The 21,781-nt window shown below is 38.6% G+C and overlaps 1 protein-coding gene across 1 annotated transcript in view; it reads right to left on the bottom strand.

Moving 5' to 3' along the window:
* The window catches only part of LOC118855502 (UDP-glucuronosyltransferase 2A1-like), a 350,735-nt gene extending 344,217 nt beyond the window's left edge, over positions 1 to 6,518 (bottom strand). Inside the window, exon 1 of the mRNA XM_036765614.1 lies at positions 5,810 to 6,518. Within this exon, the coding sequence (XP_036621509.1) occupies positions 5,810 to 6,416 (607 nt within the window). The 5' untranslated portion in view covers positions 6,417 to 6,518. The remainder of the gene's footprint in view (positions 1 to 5,809) is intronic.
* Positions 6,519 to 21,781: the final 15,263 nt, after the last annotated feature.

The following is a 21,781-nucleotide window of genomic DNA, read 5'->3' as shown; positions in this document are numbered from 1 at the left end:
AGGGTCAGAGTGCTTCACACCTCTCGAGGGTTTCACACCTCTGGTGGCCTAACCAGTAAAAGGGTGTGGGCCTTCCTACAAACAAAGGCAAGACTCAATCAAAGAAAGGAATTTGATTGCCCCAGGACTGAGAAGCACATCAAAAGAAAACACAGCAAAAAGTCACACTTTGCTTGCCATTACACAAGCACCACTTTCTATAAGAGGCCTTTACTGATTGTTCCAGCCTTTAGTGAACTCCCTTCTAGCATTTTACCTTGTACCAACATTGCCATCCAGTTAGAATGTAAACTCCTTGATTACAGGGATCATTTCACTTGTCTCTTTGAATCTCCAAGATTTAGCACAGTGTCTGGCACAGAGTAGTTGTTTAATAAATGGTTGATGGTTGATTCATCAATTTATAAGCTTGTCCTGTCCTAGATAAAATATCTAGAACTTCATACACATAAGAATGGGTTATCTAATTTAGGGGATTAACATGGAGTTCAACCTTGTAAGAGAAGGGGAAAAAACAACTAAAATCAATTTTCCTACCTCTTTGCATGGAAGACTAGGAATAAGTGAGATTTCTATAACTTTTCACTTTTCTTTGTTCATAATTTAAAGTTTGTAGTTATTTGTGTAAAAAAATCTCCTTTAAAAAATTAAGGAAAGGCTCTGCACAGATTTCAGGGAGGTTATCCTGTGAAATCATGAAGAATTAAAAACTCTATACTCTTGTATATGCAAAGCTCAGTGGGAAGGAATGCCAGGTTGCAAGAAAAGGAAGTTGAAAATGAGCAACCCACAGGGAAATCCAGCCAGCCAATTCACTGGGCTTCCCGGGAGAAGACAAATGAGGAACGTAGAGTCAGGAAGCAATAGATTTGGGGTCATGAAGCTCTATAAAGAATGGGGAAATGCAAGGAACATCTGACAATAAGAGAATTTATTTGGGTCAATGTTTTGCTTCTTTAAATTGTTCTTTATTGATCAAAATGTATTGCCAATAGCCCAGTAATTGCTAGATAGAAATATTACAGCAAGATTTGACTTAAAACAGGATAGCGTAGTGAAGTCCACAATAATCACCTTGGCAGATAACATTGAAAGCAAAACAATTCAGACCAAAACACTTCAGAAAACAACCCATGTTACTTAATGTCTCCTTGTAAAACTGCTCCCAAATTTTGTCAAATGAATAGAAGCAGAAGTCAAAGAGGAAAGACAGTAGCATATTCTTCACCTTTTCCATAAAGGTCATCTTATCAGTCAGTTTGCCCAGGGTCACGGGCACATAGGAAAGAGGAGATGGAAGTCCCGCACAGTATCTTTCATAGGTATGCCCCATGGTGAATCGGAGACTATGTTCCTTGCAAGCCTCTCTGCTATCAGATCCCCACATGGAAATGCAGCATCTGAAAGCTGCACAATATACCCAGTTTTTTGCAGCTTCTGTATGAGGGTCTGATTGAAGACTAAAACTTCACATGATAATTTTTTCCTATGAGCAAACAGAGTCATGGAGTCACAAAATTTCCAGATTGCTACCCAGTATGAAGGATTAGGGAACTCATAAATCATTTTGAATAAAGTTTCTTTTAACTCTTTTGATGCTGCTTCTTTCTCAAATGGCACTGGAAAAACCTCATAGTTCAGCCCTGAAAGGCTGGTAGGATCAATGAGATATGTGACAGTAGACACTAATACAGTCACTGTGTGTCCCCTCTGTGCCAGCTTTGCCAGGATGGTCTTTAAATTGATCCAATGACTAAACTCCATGGGCTACACCAGCACCTTCCCACAGGACCCACAGCTGAAGCAATAGAGCTGCAGCAGCAGGAGAACAGAGACCCTCTTCTTAAACATAGTGTATCTACCTTTTCTCCCATACTGCTCTGCCTGTTGGTCTTTTAAATCAGAAGGTTGGTACATTACCAAAGTAAATATTAGCTTCCAAATAGTCACTCTTGTTTTATGAGATTTCAGTTGGTCAATGATATTCACTGCCACACCTACTCTCTGCAGCATTATACTAAGTGCAGTTAGAAAGAGAGGGGGAAATAAACTCAAAAGAAAAAGATGGCCCTTCTCTTCATAAAGTTTATAAATATATTTATATATGTGTGTGTGTATGTACATAGAAACACATACACATTTATTTGTACATGCATACACACATAGGAAAGCAATTTAAACATATTAAGTTCTAATCTAAGTTCAAAAACGCTTCTGGAAAACTATTCTTTATTTCTTTTTCTAGGCTTTCCTAGCTCCCCCAACTACTTGAGCCTCCTTTCTAAGCTTACTTGCCTACTATGAAGATACCTACTGATGGGGGGAGATGGGATCTGGACCCCTGAACTTTCCCATACATTTCAGCAGCCCAGATCCCTGGCATTAGCCTGATGCATCCCAGTATAATCCCTTCAACTGTCCTTTCATTGTGGCCCTCTGACACAGCCCAGCCTTTCATTGTCTGTTACCTCCAGACCACCCCAGGCTACTTGCTGTTCCTTAATCTCATCAAGATCTTTTCACTGACCCTTTTTCCCTTTCTCTGTATAAAAGTATCATTCATCACCCTTATGAAGCCCAGACTCCCCAGGAATTTCACCCACCCAACTGGTGTCATAATAAACTCTCTACTTGGGCTGAAAGAAGGTTTGAGTGGTCAAATTCTTTCAAGATAGACCTGCCCTGTACCCTTGCATTTTGGGGTTTGTAGCACCCCTAGACCCTATCACTTCCATATACCTACTTATTCACATTAGCATGTGAGATTCTTAATGGTAGGGATTTTTTTAAATCTTTCTTCTTATCTTCAGCACTCAGCACAATGGCAGACTCATTATAAATGCTTCATAAATGCCCGTTCATTGACTTTTTGATTTTTCTCAAGTCACAATATACTAGAAAAGTTTTTTTTTTCTTTTCATTGCATACAGATAACACCTAACACCTTGAGTGCATAGGTGTAATGTAGTACACCTGGAGTCAGGAAGATCAGATTTCAAATATGCCTTCAGGAACTCAACTGTATGTCCTTGGGCAGATTACCATTGGTCTGCCTCAGTTTCCTCAGCTGTAAGGTGGGGCTAATAATAGCACCTACACTTCAAGGTTGTTATCAAGATTGAAGGAGATATTTGTAATCCATTTTTACATGTCTTAAAGTACTATGAAAACAAAAGGCAGAAAATGGTAAGAACTTTATGAATCTTCTAAATCAGGTGTTTTAAGCATTCAGAGGGGGCAAAGATCACTTTCTGAAGTAGAAATCAGAGTTGGGGGGGCGGAGCCAAGATGGCAGCTGGAAAGCAGGGACTAGCATGAGCTCCCTGCCAAGTCCCTCCAAAAACCTTTAAAAAATGGCTCTGAACCAATTCTAGAATGGCAGAACCCACAAAACAGCAGAGGGAAGCAGGGCTCCAGCCCAGGACAGCCTGGATGGTCTCTGGGTGAGGTCTATCCCACACAGAGCTGGGAGCTGGGAGCTGGGAGCAGAGTGGCACGGACCAACCAGACCAGGAGCCTGGCTGAATGTGCCCTACCACTCTGAATCAGTGAGCTGCGGCAGTTACCAGACTTCTCAAACCACAAACACCAAAGACAGAGGAGAAAGTTAGTGGGAAAAGCTGCGGGAGTGGAAGGAGTTCACGGTTTGACTACCAGCCCCAGGGTCAGCGAGGTGGGGTAGCCACAGCTGCTATTGCTTCCGGCCCCAGGCCTACCTGGTGGAAGGAATTAAGTGGCGAATCACAGCAGGAGTGCACAGCCTGCTGAAGATTTAAGCTCAGTCCGGGTTGGGGGTTCTTGGGGAAGGAGTAGTGCTGGTGTGGCAGAGCTGGCACATCCCCCCCAAACGTGGAACATAGAACTCTTTAGTCTACAAGCAGTCATACCCCACTGAAAAGCTCAAGGGTCAAGTTAGTTGGTTGGGAATATGGCCAGGCAGCAAAAACGCACCCAGATTCAGTCTCAGACTTTGGATTCTTTCTTTGGTGACAAAGAAGACCAAAACATACAGACAGAAGAAGTTAACAAAGTCAAAGAGCCTACAACAGAAGCCTCCAAGAAAAACATGAACTGGTCCCAGGCCATGGAAGAGCTCAAAAAGGATTTGGAAAAGCAAGAAATCAGAGTTAGTTCACTGGAAACAGTAGCACCGAGGTCATTACTCCCACCTCCTCTCAGACCTCACTCCTAAAATCATTCTTTCTGGCTTATGCATCTTTAATCTCTTATTCCTCATTTGTATATTATTTCCTTGCAAGAAACCTGAATCAGTCCCACAGATCCAGAGGTTTTTAACTTTTCTTTGTTTCATGGATCCCTTTGGAAGTCTAGAGAAGCCTATGGACTGTTTTCTCAAAATAATGTATTTAATTATGTAATATAAAATACATAGTATTACAAAGAAAATAAATTATAAGTATACCTCTACTCTCTATCTACAATTTAAGTTGATGGACTCATCCTATTCTAATTTTTTTTTGGAAGTCCTTTCTCTTTCCTTGTTCTACTATCCTGGAACACAAGTCCTTTTTGTAAAGGTAGGCTTGCAGAACAGATTAGTGTTGAGCTTCCAGTGACTTTAGGCAAGTCATTTGAGCTCTGCATCAATCGGTGAATTCTCTAGGACTCATCTACTAAAGCACAGATAAGTGGTTCACAGTGAAAAGAGTTTCTACTAATGTAGGAAGTCCCCATTAAGAAAAACTTTTGCCCTCGAAGCTAATGAGTATAGTCTTCTATCTCATATTCCACACCCAGAGCCCCACACTTCTCTACTGACAGGAGAGAGATCTAATTCCTTATTAGAGCACCTGGGGGGAAATTAATCATCATAATAAATCAGAGTACTACAGGCTTTTTGTATTATCAGTTATATTATTGTAGCCATTGTTTTCTGGAATGGTTGGACAAATTTACAATTCCATGGGCACTGTGTCAGCTTGACACACTTCCCAAATCCTCCTCAACATGAAATGTCTGTTGCGTGTCAACTTTGCTCAGCTCATAGCTGTGAGGTGAAAGCTCAAAGATGTTTTGCAAAGTTTCCATTTCTCTTATGGATCATATAAAGAAGATAGTGAGGAAGAAAAAAAGATTGTGAAGTAAGAAAGCCTAAGTTCTAATGCTAAGTTCTAAGTTCTAATACTTTTGCAGGTAAGATCTTCAGCTAACTGAAGTTATCTGCAATTTTTAACCTTCCTGCTTTTAAATCTTTCCAGTTAAGAATAATAATCCTTTAAAAATGTTAAAGCAGGTTGTTTGTGCTGATTTCAGAGAGCTATTTTGCTAAAAGCTAAACAAATTCTTTGTCTTCCGAAATAAGCAAATCCCAGTGGAGAGGAAATCCGGGTTCCAAGAAGGGGTTAGTGGCAATGAGTAACTCACAGGGAGATCTAGCCACTCAAGCCATAAGATTTGTTGGCAGATACAAATTGGAAACACAGAATTACAGGATGATAATAAAAGACATTTGGGGATCATGAAAATGCATCAGGAATGGAAAAACACAAGGAACACATAATCATAACAGAACTGATTTAAATGGATGTTTTTTCTTATCACTACATAAAGATTATTTATTACTAGTATAATATCCCAGTCATTCTAGATAACAATATTACATTTAAGGAAGTTAAAAATCACTTCTTTATACTAAGAAAGACTTTGTTTGAAGCTTTCTCAGTCTCTTAATGATCTACAAAGGAGAAAAGATTAAGCTTGTATAAAGAAGTCCACAATGATCATCTTGGAAGGCAAAACTGAAAATGCCAATTCATACCAAAACACTTCTAAAAATTATTCACCTTACCTAATGCTTCACTGTAAAACTGCTCCCAAGCTACGCCATGCAAATAGAGGTAGACGTCAGAGAGGAGAGACAGTAGCATATTCTTTACCCTTTCCATAAAGGTCATCTTGTCAGTCAGTCTGCCTAGAGGCACAGGCACATAGGAAAGAGGAGATGGAAGTCCCCCATAGTATTTCTCATAGGCATGCCCTAGGCTCCACCGGAGACTGTTTATGAAAGGGACCTCAAGCATCTCAGCTATCAGATCTCCACATGGAAATGCTGCATCTGTAAGTAGCACATCATAGCCCGTTTTTTGCAGCTTCTCCATGAGTGTCTGGTTGAAAACTGCAGCTTCACATAATGATTTTATCTCAGTAATAAATTTCCCCATCATTTCATGAAATTTCCACATGGTTTTCCAGTGTGAAAAACTGTTGTCTTGGTTAACCATCTCATCCAGAAAAGTTTCCATTTTACTAAATGCTATCTCTTTCGTAAATGGCATAGGAAAAACCTCATAGTTCAGGCCGGAAGAGTCAGTAGGATCAATGAGAAATGTAACAGAAGGCACTAACACAGTTACCAAGTGACCCCTTTGTACCAGCTCTTCAAGAATTGTCTTCATATTAATCCAGTGGCTTTGTTCTAATGGCCACACCAGGACCTTCCCACAGCATCCATATCCAAAGCAGCAGAGCTGCAGCAGCAGCAGAACAGACACCCACTTTTCAGGCATAGTGCCTGAGCCTGATGCTTTCTAATGCACTACTGCTCTTTGTATTTGCTGGATGAAGACACACACAGGCAAGCAAACGGACAAGTTGAAGATTAATCTCTATAGGGAACTTTATCTCCACCACTCCTCCCACTGACAACACACCCACCTCCATTTTCCTCAGTGAACTCTGTCCATCAGTCAACAACATTTACAAAGCCCTTGACAGGTAGGCCATGCTAAGTGCATTTGTAGGTAGAAGCCACAAATTCGGAATATCAAATGGTATGGTCCCATTCTTCATAAATCTTAGAATTGAAATAGAAAGAGGCTATATATGCTCATGAAACAAACCAAGCAACACAATGCAACATAACAAAACCTGCTAATTAATTCAGTTCAATTTAAGAAATATTTATGAAGCACTCTCCTGAGCTACAAAAGCCATACAAAGGCACATAAAGCACAGTTCCTATGTTCCAAGTATTTATAATCTAGTTTTGCTCAGTCATTTCACTTGTGGCCAACTCTTCAGAACTCCATTTGGGATTTTCTTGACAGATATACTGCAGTGATTTACTATTTCCTTCTCCTGCTCATTTACAGATGAGGAAAAGTCAGGCAAGCAGGGTTAAGTGAGTAGTGTAGAGTCACACAGCTAGTAAGTGTCTCAAGCTGAGTTTAAACTCAGGTCTTCCTGACTCCAAGCCCAGTGCTCTATCTAGCTGTCTTTTAAAAAAAAACATAGACATTGTATTTTGTTAACAGCTTTTTCTGCATCTATTGATATAATTATAAAATTGTTGTCAATATGGTTAGGTTTGCAGTTTTCTTAATACTAAACAAACCCTTCCTCCTTGTTATTAATACAAACCGGTAATAGTGTACAATCTTTGTGATGTTGTTTTAACTTTTTTACTAACATTTTATTTAAAGAATTTTATTTAAACAATTTTGAACTGGGGCAGCTAGGTGGCACAGTGAATAGAGCCCTGGCCCTGGAGTCAGGAGGACCTGAATTCAGATCCAACGTCAGACATTTACTAGCTGTGTGACCCTAGACAAGTTACAGATATATCTAACAAGACCATATCTGCGTCATAGGAGGAATTTGGTAGAAACCTCTTTTTGTAAGTAATTCCTATAATATTGGCATCATTGTTCTTTGAATGTTTCATAGCATTTACTTGTGAATTCATCTGGACCTTCTAACTTCCTTGGAAATTGATTCATAATTTGTAAAATTTCTTCCTTTGAGACTGAGTCATTCTCTCTTTTTGTTCTATTCAAGTATTCTGTAAAGATACATTAATTTAACCTAAGCTGTCAGTTTTACTGGCATATTGTTGGGCAAAGTAATTCCTAGGTAGCCAGGTGGCTCAGTGGATAGAACACTGGACCTGGATTCAAGAAGAACTAGAAAGTAAGGCAAGAGCTATCAATGGAGAAATGACTGCACAAGTTATGGCACATGAGTGTGATGGCATACTATATTATTATGCAGTAAGAAATGAAGAAATAGATGAATTCAAATAGATATGGAAAGGCACATAAACTGATCCAGAGTGATATTCTTCCAAACCAAAAGAATAATTTATACTATATTAATATTATAAAAATGAAGAATGAAATGAGGAAAAGTAGGAGAAAATATATACAGTTACAACAACACTATAGAAACAAACAACTTTTAAAGCTTTGAGAATTATGGTAAATACAATGTTCAGCTGTTTTTCAGTTGTGTCTGACTCTGCGTGACCTCATGTGGGATTTCCTGGCAAGGATACTAGAGTGGCTCGCCATTTCCTTCCCCAGGTTATTTTACAGATTAGGAAACTGAGGCAAACAGGGTTAAGTGACTCGCCCAGAGTCATATAGCTAGTAAACACCTGATGCCATATTTGAACTCAGGAAGATGATTCTTCTGACTCCAGAGTCCGTGTTCTATCCACTGTGCTACCTAGCTGACCATTCATAAGAACAGAGGATAAAACATGCTATCCATCACAGAAAAGTGATGAATTAGGGGTGCGGAATGAAGCATATTTTTGTACACAGCCAATGAGGGAATTTGTTTTCCTTGATTCTGCATATTTGTCACATAATTTTTTTCTCTCCTTTTTCCAATGAGCTTGGGGTTTAGTGGGAGCTAAAAATAGATTTCTGTTCGTTTTCTTAAACAGAGAGGTGGGGGTATGCTACAGATGTGAAATGTTGCACACACATTTAGATGAGGTCACTATATATCAGTGTTACAAGGGATCTTTCACAAAGTGGGAGTCCTTGCTAAAAGTAATGTAAAAACAAAATGTGTCAATAAAACATTTTATATAGCTTACTTTTGCTATAGAATTTTAATTAATGAGATTCTACATATCCTTCATAATCTTTTAAAATTTGCTCTTATCAAATCAAGAGTATATATCAGAGAATTGCTAACTTTTCTCTCACAAAATCAAAGACAGACAGTAGACATTTTCCCATCATTCCCACCTCAGCAACAAGTTCCTTCTTGATGTTAAGAATCACAACCAGAATTGAATTTCTCCTGGTTGGCTCTGCTACCTATTGAAGGATGAAATTAAGAGAAATCAAGACATTGTCACTTTTGACAGAGAAGATCTAGGAGATGTATGAATAATTGAAGTTAATTTAAAATGAATGATTTATAAGTTTTCAAAACTATCTAATGCTTCTCTCCTCCAAAACTATTTAACAATTCTCTCCTCCACTTTCCCTTCTCCCTTATTTTCCCCCATTAGATCACTGACATTTTTTAGAAAAAAAAAACTGTCCAAACACGTAGACAGATTTATAGTTCAACATTCCCCTGGTATAAGTCACATACAACACAATCAGATTTTGCGAACAGACTTGTGTCCAACGTACTCTAAAAATACTCTCTACGTGCACTCTGGTAGGTATGAGGCTATTGAATGAAGGAGCCTTATTTGCATTGAATTATAAGGGGTTACATAGAAGCAGAGACATTTATGATTTTTTTTGGTAGGAACTAAGTCCATAAATAATCTAGAAAGATTATGCAAGGATGTAATAAACATTATGATTACAGAGAAGAAAACAGGACCGTAAAAATGTCAAAATCACTTAAGTACAAGGATAAGGGTAGGACAGGCAGATATTCATGGTTCAGGGTCAGCATGTGCTAGATAGATATTAAGAACAAACTACAACTAAGAGGGAAATGATCTTGGGGAAGCCAATGTGGTACAGTATAAAGAGTGTTAAATTTAGAGCCATTTTCTTCCTCTATAAAAAGAAGAGGTTGTACTACATATGAGAGAAACTTCTAAGGTATTTTGCAGCTCTAAAATCTATGGGATAGGGATTTGTCCTATGATTTCATCGATATGAGGCTTTTCTATGTGAGTAAACACCCTCTACCAATTCATTTTGCTACCTTCTCTTCTTAAGACTTAGAAAATTGTCTAGAACCCTAAGGGGTTAAGTGATTTACAAAGAGTCACACAGCCAGTAATAATAATAGCTACTGTTTACATAGAGCCAACTATATGCCAGACACTTTATAAACACTTTACAAATATTATCTCATTTGGGAGAATAGTGTTATCCTTATCTCCATTTTACAGTTGAGGAAACTGAGGCAAACAGAGTTTAAAGTGCTTTTAAGAGTTTGCCCAAGGTCAAACAACTAGCAAGTGCCTGAGGTCAAATTTGAATTCACATTTTTTTTTCCAGAATATGGGCCTAGAGTTCTATCTACTGCCCCATGTAGCTGTCTCAGTACGTGTTAGTGCATTACTTGAACCATAGCCTTTCCGGCTTTGACATCAGCACTTAATCCACGATGCCATCCTCTCCACAGTCTTCTGAAATTTGAGTCTCAAGGGGCAAGAATTTTTTTTTACTCATTATAAATTCAAGTCAAATGCTCTGATGCCCTGTTCTTCATACAAAATCTCTCAAGGTTCTCATTGAGTCAGAGGACTATGATCATTGCTTCAAGTCCACTAAAGAATAAGAAACAATTCTTACCTAAAATTCTGCTGTACTACTCATTCCAAAATGGGGATACAATGTACCACTATCACCACATGTATTGCATCACTAAAAGTGTAAGAGCGCCCATTCATCATCCTGTCATCAAACAACGGCCTATCCATTTGCCCTGATGTGCTGGCAGGAACAAATGGAGGAGGAGCTGGAAGACCTCAAGGCAGATGGCCTCTCCAATGTGTTTCCATGAGAAAACTGAATGATGCACACAGATAGCTCAGCCACTAGATCCACAAGGGGTAAAGAGGTCTGCCAAAAACACATCAAACCCAACTTCCTGAAGCCTCCCTAACAACATCTCATTCAACACAACACCCTTAATACTTTTTCTTTTTTGTTTTATGTGTTTAAAGTAAACAAATGCTTTGGATAGTCTTACTGGTACCTGCCACCAGGACAGAAATTCAAAAGAAGCTATATAAGGCATGGTACATGGTTCAGCAATCAGTTTCATTTTAATTATGGCAGGGTGAGCACTTCAATCTCAAAAGGAAGGTGGGTAGGATCAAGGGGACTATTTGGTGAAGGCAGTAGGATGGTGATTTTATGGCCCTGCAGCTTGAGTTCTTCCAGAATGATATTGCTATGGAACCAGCAACTAAAATCCACAATCCTGACAAGCACTTTTCCACATTTTGCAGGTGCAAAGCAAGACAGCTGAAGTAGGAAAAAGACTAAAGTTCCCCTGCTGAGTCCTCATGAACTTCCCCTTTGCTTCCATCACACCCGGAATGAAGTGAACGTCTAAGTCCAAAAAGTATCCAAGAGAACTGTATACCTATGCCAAGTCTCAAACCCTTGAGAGGATGTTTACTTTGGACCTATTGAAAGCCAATAAAACTACCCTACCCTGAAAGTTAATAAGATTAAGTGGACAGAATCTATCCTATTCTCTCTACTACTATCTTGGGGAAAAGTGCATTGATTCTATACAAGTTCCCAGTTACATAATACTAATTTACTAAGCAAAACAAGCACAATACTAGGTGCTGTGGGAGATACAAAATCCATATGGAACACAGTTGCAGTCTCTAAGGAACTTACAAACTACTACTGGGATATGACAAGAGAGTGGTGAGGTGCCAACACAATTCACCAGAAACCATAAAATTATATGGTAAGTTTATTTTATCAAGTGCTAGATGAGACCTGAAGGAAAAAGTTGTTACCAATAGAAGCAATCAGAAAGAAGACTTTCTGGAAAGGGTAGGAAGTGAATTAGGCTTTAGAAGATAGATAGGATAGCAGTAATCCAAGAGAAAAAGTATGGGCATTCCAGGGATATGGAATGACAAAAACATGGAGGCATGAAAGGGCAAGTAGGAATAGCATGTGTGAGATCCTCCACCAACCAGTTGGCTTCTCCCCATTATTGAAAGATCAAATTCTTTGTGCCCTAAAGGCAGTGAAGTGGTATAGCAGATACAGTTCTGGGCCTGGAGTCAGGAAGATCTGAATTCAAATCCAGCCTCAGATACTTACCAACTAAGTGACTCTGGGCAGGTCATCTAATATCTCTTTGCCTCAGTTTACTTAAATATAAAATAGGGATGATAAAAACACCTACTTCACAAGGTTATTATAAGGATATAATGAGATAATATTTGTAAAATGCTTAGCACAGTACCTATTAGGCACTTAATAAATGCTTTTTCCCTTCTCATTCTCTCTACCATTCTGGGACAATGACTGTAATATATTACAAATAATTCAGTGAATATTTACAGAATGATTACTAGGTGGCAGCATTGTGCTAGGCACTACAAGTACTGTTAGAAGTTGTAACACATAACTCTCTTCTCAAAGAACTTAAAAAGCTAGCATACATGGAATAGTCAGTAGTCGTATGGTACTAACTGACCCAGCATAGCAGAATATAAAGTAAGGTAGAATAGGTTAGCTGCTTTTTTATTAATTTGATTGATTGACTTAGTTTGACTTGACCTGGGAGGATTAGTGATATTTAAAAAGAAAAGGTCAGGAAGAAGGGCATTATAAGCAAAAGAATTTCAGTGAAAGCAGACTGGTGATAAATTGGGATGCTAGAAAAAGAGCAGTAAATCAGAGGGGATGCTGAGGTCACTTTGGGAAATAAACTAATGTGATGGTGAGAAATCCAAGTAGAAATGTTCTGTGGAAAATGGGAATGCAGAATTCTAGCATAGATGAAAGTAAGGGGTGGCAGGTCATGCTGAAGATATCAATTTGAAAGTCATTAACAAAGAGATTATGACTGAAACCATGAGATACTTTTGGTTCTATAAAGTAATGAGTATAGAAAGGAATAGATAAACAAGGGTAAAGGATATAAACACTTGAAGGAAAAGCTCACTGAGTTACAGGGAGTCATAGATTATAAAACTACCACAGAGGTGAACATCAATGTATCCCTTTCAGATCTAGACAAATCTAACAAAAAACTAAACAAGAATCAAGTTAGGACATTCTACTGGAATGTTTAAAAAACATTAGATATGATAGTATTACAGCAATTATTGGATACGGATGGAAAACAGGATGTGGAGTGTGTGTGTGTGTGTGTGATATACCGCATGCATGCGTGCCCTAAAGGATCCTAATTGGCGCAGAGCATAGAGTGCTGGACTTAGAGTTAGGAAGACCTGAGTTCCTCTCTTGCCTCAGACGCTTACTAGCTTTATAACTCTAGCAATTCATTTAACATCTGTCTGCCTCCGTTTATTCAAATATAAAATGGGGATCATAATAGCATATACTTCACAGAGTTATTGCAAAGATATGATGAAATAGTATTTTGTGGGTAAATTATTACCGGTTGTAGACCTTATTTTTTATCTTTTGGAATATCTAGTTTAATGTATAATCATACAAGGAAAAAACTACACCTTCAATGACATAAAGAAGTTTCAAACCTTCCTGATTTTTTTTCAGTGTGGAGAGCATAGAGTTGAAAAGAAACATTGAAATATAAATTCAGGAGTCAAGAGAAAAAATGTAAAGGAGAAGAAGGAGAAGAAGAAGAAGAAGAAGAAGAAGAAGAAGAAGAAGAAGAAGAAGAAGAAGAAGAAGAAGAAGAAGAAGAAGAAGAAGAAGAAGAAGAAGGAGGAGGAGGAGGAGGAGGAGGAGAAGGAGGAGGAGGAGGAGAAGGAGGAGAAGGAGAAGGAGAAGGAGAAGGAGAAGAAGAAGAAGAAGGAGAAGAAGAAGGAGGAGGAGAAGGAGGAGAAGGAGGAGGAGGAGGAGGAGGAGGAGGAGAAGGAGAAGGAGAAGGAGAAGGAGAAGGAGAAGGAGAAGGAGAAGGAGAAGGAGAAGGAGAAGGAGAAGGAGAAGGAGAAGGAGAAGGAGAAGGAGAGGAGGAGGAGGAGGAGACATGGTATTGATGAGCTGTTTACCTTTTAATGGAGGGAGGATGACAAAAGGGTCTTTCCAGAATCCTGGCCTTCACAACTGGAGGTACTCTCTGGCCCTGTATACTCTCCCTCTGATTGGCTGATTTTTCCTACTTTTAGGAGGAGGGCCAAACCAGCCATGCCTTTATTTTTCTATGGGTTTCATTCCTGTCTCTCCTGGACTTTCTCTTCAACACAAAGCCCCCAACAAATACCTATGCCAATTTTCAGTTCCCTTTTATTTACTGTTTTACCTGTATTGGAATATAAATTCATTGGATTCATTCAAATATAAATTCTGATTGTATTTGTATTTCCAGCACTTAGCACTGAACCTGGAGTGTTATAAATGCTTAACAAAGGCTCCTTGACTGGAATTGGAAACTTATTAATTGCTCATGAATACAATGAGCAAGTAAAATGAAAATAACAGTACTGTCGAAATTAATTGTATCAGGTGTCTAGTGCTGGAAACAATCTATTGAATGTCAGCATGATTCTTATTTGCAGATGGATACCCTACTTAGTCTTTTACATCTCCTACATATTCCTTCTGGTTCAATAAAATATCAAGCAGGGATAAGCACCGCAGTTTCCTAACAACAGTAGAAGAAGAGAGAACAACTCCTGGAGGAGTTTGCATGTTATCAGTGTACTGTGGTGCAAGTCACAGAACCTGGTTATTCTCCCTAAATGGAGGTTGGGGGTTTCTATTATGTTTTGAAATGGAGATAACATGAACTGAAGGGGACCACAGACAACGAACCCCACAATTACATAATGGAAAGTTCTGGATCCAAGAATCTTACAATCTGATATAATAGTTTTTCATCAAACTAAGGTCATGTATGGGGTAGTCATATGTAGATCATATCTCAGGGCAGAAGAGGGAGGTACTGACAGTGATCCAAACTCCACACCCTGCCTTTGACACTTCCGCCATCTCTACACAAACCCCATGCATTGCAAATGAGATATAAATTATCAGGGACTAAATTCAATTGACAAAGGCTGTAGTGGGGAGGTAGTGTTTTCTAGGAGTTTGGTTTGAAAAGGAATGAGAGATTTAGGGTGATAGTTTGAGGGGATAAAAGTAGAATTTTTTTAAATGGAGAAAATGTAGACATGTTTGTAGGCAAAAGAGGATGAAGCATTGGGTAAAGGGAGACGGGGTACAGATCTGTGGAATCACCAAACGGGCAAAGACCTGGAGATAGGAAAGAAGGGATCAAGGCCATAAGGAGAAGAATTTCTCTTGGCACCTTGGCACCCTTTTTATCCAAGAATGGAAGACAGGAGGGGAGAGTGGGGAAAGTGTGAAGAAGTTTTGAGGTATACAACAGCGAAGAAAACGTAGCAGTGACACTTCACATACACTTCCCCTAGATTTCACTAGGTGGCAGCAGCATATTGCCATCTGAATTTTTATCCCCATAGTCAATGCTATTGTGGAAGACTATATCTTGTTTCACCCTGTACCTAAAATCTCTTACGGATAATTTCACTAATATGAAGAAATAACTTAATCACTGCAATAAGATAGCTTCCTCCTAGTTTGTTTGCCCTACCCACAGGTCAGGCTGATGTATTCTGTATTCTTTACCAATGCCCCATATATCTTTATTTCACCTTTAATTCTCAAAGCCAATTTTATTCTTTCACACAAAACCTAAGAAAACGTATTATCATGGATTGGCTGTTGCAAGTGAAAATAAGTCATTTAATCTGTTCCAGTCACAGAAATATTGAGCAATGTTAGAATTGAGAATGCTCTTGCCTAATTAAAATATTATTTTACAGTGACCAGGTGCAGCCAATACACAAGCTAATATAACAGCCAACACATGAGAGGTTACTTTTATTTAAAGCCTTCAGATAAAGATCATATGCTTAAGCTATGTCCCAAAGAAGTGATATCAATTGTTTGTGAAGTTTCAGTTACATGAGGCATGTAGGGAATGGAAGCAAATTATGAAGCTTAGATGTACAAAAACTATGAGTTCAGCCATCGTTCTGCTTCCTTTTATATAGCTGGCCAATTCTGGACTTTTTGATTTTCAAGAAGTTTTACCACACATGTGGTAACTAACTTTGGGACCTTAAGTGGTACCTCTTTAAGCCTCCAACTCCTCATTTGTCAAATGCAAGTGTTAAGCTAGAAGGCCTCTTGTTCTTTCAAATATATGACTCTTTGATTAACTATACTTGTAAGTGGGATGGATTTTTGACCACTTTGCCATCCAAAGTAACCAAAACTAAGGGAAAGACAAGGCTATTCTGTAGCTTTAGACTTTAATTTCTTGAAGTTTTGCTTGTAGATGATATACAGAGTTATTCTTATCTTCTGGGTTTATGTCTTAAGCATCTCTGGCTCCCTAATATTTCTTTATTGTTAATGTTTTCTTGTGTTTACTCATTTTTTCCAGCTTTAAATCTTGAATTGAGTTTATATGTTAGGCTTAAAGTTTCCTCATTTGGGAGGACCCATATGGAGTTGCAACCCACAGTTTAAGAGGTGCTGAAGGGGTCGAGAGTGGAAAAAATTTAAGAAGCCCTGAACTTGATGACCCTCAATGTCCCTTCTCGATCTGTTTTGAAGGAGGGAGGCACCAATTTATGGTGATCATAATGAACAGGAAAATCTCACAGCTTTATGTTTTTGTAATATCAGCTGTCTCTTTTCACACTTTGTGTGCAGGTGGAGTAGGTGGGTAGCCCATGCAAATGTTTTGCGTGCACCTCTAGTATTTGGAAAACATCCACCCTCTAGTATTTGAAAATTTTGAGTGGAGGCTTAATTATGGACATTTGGAGAAAGAATGACCCAGAATTTTTATGTTTGCTTGGGTAAATGATACATTTGCCACAGTTACAATGAGAAGTTTCTTCCAAGTTCTCATTAGTATGAAACAACAAACCCGTGGAAGAATGAGCTACTCTTTGAGCCAACATTTTAACCCAAGGTGTCAGCACTGGATAGAAAGATAAAAACATAATGTGGTAGAAAGAAGAAAAAAAAGTTAAATCAAGCATTTACTAAGCACCTACTACATGTCAGGGACTTTGCTAAGCACTGGGGATAAAAGTGACAGCAAAGACAGTCCCTATCCTCAAAGACTTCACTAGCAAACAGCTATATAGAAGCAAGATAAATACAAGATAAATTGCAGATTATCTCAGAGAGGAAGTACTAACTTTAAGGAGGTCTGAGATAAACAAGGGAAAAAACGAACTGGCCTATATGGTGGCAGATGTGAATTTAAGAACTGCTCCCAGAAGCCACACAGAGAGATAAAATGCTAGTGGCTGCAAAACCCTGGAACTTTTCTTTCTTCAAAGTACATATCTTTTATTTTTTTTTTACAACTAATTCTTAAAGTTGCCCATCAGAAGAAAGAGGCCAGGTGCGAACAACCTGTAACCCAAATGTCACAGTGAAGGCTATGTGGGGTTTGTTTTTGCAATATTTCTGCATTTCCCTTTTGGAACAGACCCACATCTCCTGGGCAGCTTGATATTCCTGCCTGGAACTTCCGAAATTTAATGCTAGCAGGCGTCTCCAGAAAATAAAAACATTGCCAATGTCTAAGAAAGGAAATATAGGGCCTGTTCTGCTAATTTAGCAACACCAAAACAGACATCCTTCCATGGCATTAGAGGATAAGAAATTTACATCGAAGAAACATCTGATCCAGGGAATTGAGACAGAAACAGTTAATAACCATGGGGCACATTTTCATGCTTTTTTTGTTCAAGTTTTCAAGAACTTTTCTGAGGATGACTCTTTATAGAAGTGTTATTAAAGCACATTTACGAAGGAGGAAACTGAGTCTCAGGAACAATAAGTGAGTTTTCCAGGTAGTAAGTCACTGAGGTAAGATTCAGACCCAAATTTCCTGACTCTTAAGCTGATCACACCACCCTGCCTTTGGGAATTAAAATCCAGCAAGCATATTCACTGTAACTGTACCTCTCAGGTTCTAGACTCTTTCCATTTTTTCTTTCCCGGAAGAACTGGGATGATGTCAGTAGAAAGGTGGTGGGGAAATGATATTCTACTCTTGATACAACCTCTTACAAACCTAGGGAGGGCTGCCTTCAGAAGGATTATAACAATTCACGTTTTTCCATTCTGAAGGCCAGGGGATTTGGTTTGGTGAGGTTTGGTTTTTTTGTAGGGAAGACACCTTTCAAAATGGTCAACAGACCCTTTCCAAAGATGACCGGACACAGGAAGATTTTCCAGACAAAGTATGTGGGATAAAGATTTTCATTTCTCTCAGACAATATAACAGAGGCATCCTATGAAACTAAAATCTATAATAACAATATACACCAACTTAGTGAAGTTTGGATTCAGTCAAGGGACTGCACTTGACCTAGAGGGCCACATGTGGCCTCAAGGCCACAGATTCCCCACCACTGGTCTAATGGAACTTCGATGGTATATGGTCTGCTTCTCAGAGAGAAGAGTGATTAATAAGCCTATGAAGTACAGCCCCTGAGTCAACCAATTAATCAATGAAAAGTATTTATTAAGTGCCTACTGTGTGCCACGTACTTTGCTAGGCACTGTGCTTATATTGCACAAAGAATGAGATGATCCTTACTTACAACGACCTTGTGTTCTAATGGAGGAGACAAGAAGTACATGTGAAATATATACAGCACAAATGCAAAGTAAGTAAATACACCTATATAAATGCAAGGTAGTTGTGGAGAGAAGGCACCAGCAGTAGGAAAACTCTGGGAAAGCTTCATGGTACTTGTGCTGCATCTTAGAGGAAGAGGACTCTACTGTGTGGCGATAAGAAGGGAGTACCTTCCAGACATGGGATATGGCTCAAAGAAAGTCGACCAACCCATGTGTTCATTCTTATCTGGCATAGTCACGATTAGTGTGGTTAAAAGGTGACCAAGGTTTGCTTACCTTGTATAGATCCATCTTTAAAAGGCTACCAGAAAATAGGCTTCAATCGCTGTTAAGTGAAATGCAAATCAAACCAGCTGAGATTTCACCTCACTCTGAACAAAGCAGCAACAAGACAAACAGCCAGTGTTGGAAGCAAAAATTATTAGAAGACCTGAGATTGTAATGAGTTAATCCAAACACATGCCTTCACTAACTCAATTTGCAAACTATGGATAAACCCTCTAACTAGATCAGCTTATTGTGAGTCTCAGTCTCTCCCTCCCTCCTTCCCTCTCTCTCCCTCCCTGCCCCCTCAACTTTGAAATCTAGGACTAGACAAGTAGACAAAGAGAAATTTCCTCTTAGAAAACTAGGGGAAAAAGATACTACAAAAACCACTCCAAAATAAAAATCTTCAGACAATGCATTTTTAAAAAGTCTTTGTATACAAGCATATGATAACAATAATAATAGTTTGCATTTATCTAATGCTTTATATATATTATCCTGCTTGAGCTTTGAAACAAACCTGTGAGATAGATTCTATTAATATCTCCATTTTACAGATGAAGAAACTGAAGGTGAGACAAGTTAAGTAACTTACCCAAGGGTTACACAACATTGGCTATGTAGTGTCTAAGGCAGAATTTAAACTCAGGTCTTCCACAGTCCAAGTCTAGTATATATATATTCTGCTTGTCATATAGCCGATCACTTACAGAATGCAAGTATCTAAAGGTCTGGCACTATCCTCAAATATTCTAACGGATTGTTAATCTCAACAGGAATTCCCTTCTGATATGAAGATCACAACCTGCTCATCTTCTTCCACTCTTGTCCATAGGTTTGCCATGAGGGATTCATACAATGTATTGGAAGCCTTCCATTTTTGCCTGGCATCAAGAGGTAACATACTTTGTTTAAAAAATTTCTCAATAAAACAAATAGTAGGAGCTAAATTCACAGTCTGAAGGGTAAGGTCCAGGCAAATTACAGAGATTACCAAATTAGACAAGTCATCAGACTATGGACAATTTATTAGAAAATAGGAGCAAAGTGGGTTAAGAAAGCAACTTTATGTTCAGGCATGGAAGGAATTTTCAGGTCCAGGCCACTCAGCACAATTTTTCAAGAGTTCACACTTAGGCCACCACTTCGGAAACATTTAAATTCTTGTAACCTCCAAGATTTGCCTTTTTCTGAAGCTGCTTAGTTGTAGGTTCATAATTATGAGCTCTGACATACTTACCAACCTGTCAAACCAGGAAGCCAATAGGCCTGAGAAAGGGAGGGTAGAATGTGAGTTATCAGTTGTGTCTAATATAAGCACACATTTTTTAAATTTCAGAACTCTTTGAAATTCTTTAAAACTTCTGAAATGGGCAATATTTACCCTCATTTTTTCTTACCTTTTTGTCTCATTTATCACCAAGAAATTAAGCAGTTTTTGTTTTTCTAACATAACCCCAGGAGTCCCAAATGCTAATTCAATCACTACTGGGCTCAAACAGTGTTTGATCATGAGAAAACTGTCTTCTTTTTACAACGAGATCTAAAAACAGTAAAAATGTGATGAGATGTCATGGTGAATAGACAGCTAGGTGTTACAGTCGATTTTGTGTTGTACTAAGAGTCAGAAAAGCAAATATCTTGCCTCAGATATTCACTGATTATAGGATCCTCAGTAAGCCATTTAATTTCTCTTGGCCTGGCTTTCCTCATCTGTATAATAATAGCACCTATCTCAAAGGGTTGTTGTGGAGATCAAATGAAATAATATACGTGTAGCATTTTGCCAACCCTAAAAACTATATGAAAAAATAAATTATTGTTAATAATAACTAATGATACCGACAATGATATTATCAATTATGATAACAATACTACTGAACTGAAAAGTCAAGTAGACCATTGTGACAAAGGTAAGAAGAAATAAACCATGTTTCATTGAGGAAGCTCCCTGGGAAATGAAAGAATAGCTATGATTGATAGTTTACTGCTTTAAAATGTGACATCCGTGTCGTGCATAAATCCTTGCAGAAAAGTGGGAGAAACACTCTCGTGTTACTTCTTCAAGTCCCAACCAACTTAATGGGGAAACAAAACAAAATAAAAAAAAAAAAACCTCTACACGTAATAAAAAGAAAAAGGAAGAAAGAAGATCAGAGCCTTGAATTTATGTTTGGTCCAAGGAATTTAAATGCCAATAACAATGTTCCCACCCTCTCTCATTCTTTCCAAACACCCTGGGGTGATGTGGGGATTATGGGTGTGCCTCTCCTAGGTCACATATCAATTTTCGTATTTTATTAGGAAAGGAAAAAAAGCCCTTGTCAAACAAACCTTAAATAAAGGACTCTTCCCTTTTTCTTGGTAAAATGTTTCATTTTACAGTTCAGTCATTCTCTACCCTCAAGATAATAAGCTGTTTCCAATGATAGACTGGTTCAGAGCTTGAAAATAGTTAGCAGAAAAGAAAATTTTATAGATTAACCCAGACTTACCCAAAATTTTGCTGTAGTATAAATCCCATTCTCCCCAGTAGGATTGAAATATATAGTCTTGCAGAGGATAGGATAACATGTTTTTAATTCTTTCTCCAAAGGGCATCTGGTCTGTGAGCTCTGACAAAGCAGCTGGCACATAAGAGACAGGAGCTGGGATTTTCCCACAGTGTCTCTCCACTGTGGAGGCAGGTGTGAACCTTAGGGTGTACATAAATGGAATTCCTAACTTGAGAGCAACTAGGTCCCCACAGAGGGTTACTGGATCTGCTACTAACACATCGAATCTTGCCATTTGAAGCTTCGCCATTAACCCTTGGTTGTTTAGCACTCCATCACAGATTTGCATATTAATTTTAAAAATGGTCTCAAAGAATTTTCCCAGTTCCTGATAGAATGTCCACAGCGTCAGAGGGGTTGGCCTGTGGTCTAACCACAGCATAATCAAATCATGAA

Source organism: Trichosurus vulpecula, chromosome 6 (genome assembly GCF_011100635.1).
Source record: "Trichosurus vulpecula isolate mTriVul1 chromosome 6, mTriVul1.pri, whole genome shotgun sequence".
In the NCBI taxonomy this organism is placed as follows: domain Eukaryota; kingdom Metazoa; phylum Chordata; class Mammalia; order Diprotodontia; family Phalangeridae; genus Trichosurus; species Trichosurus vulpecula.
Note: the sequence above shows the minus strand (reverse complement) of the source record. Positions and strands in the feature narration are given on the sequence as shown.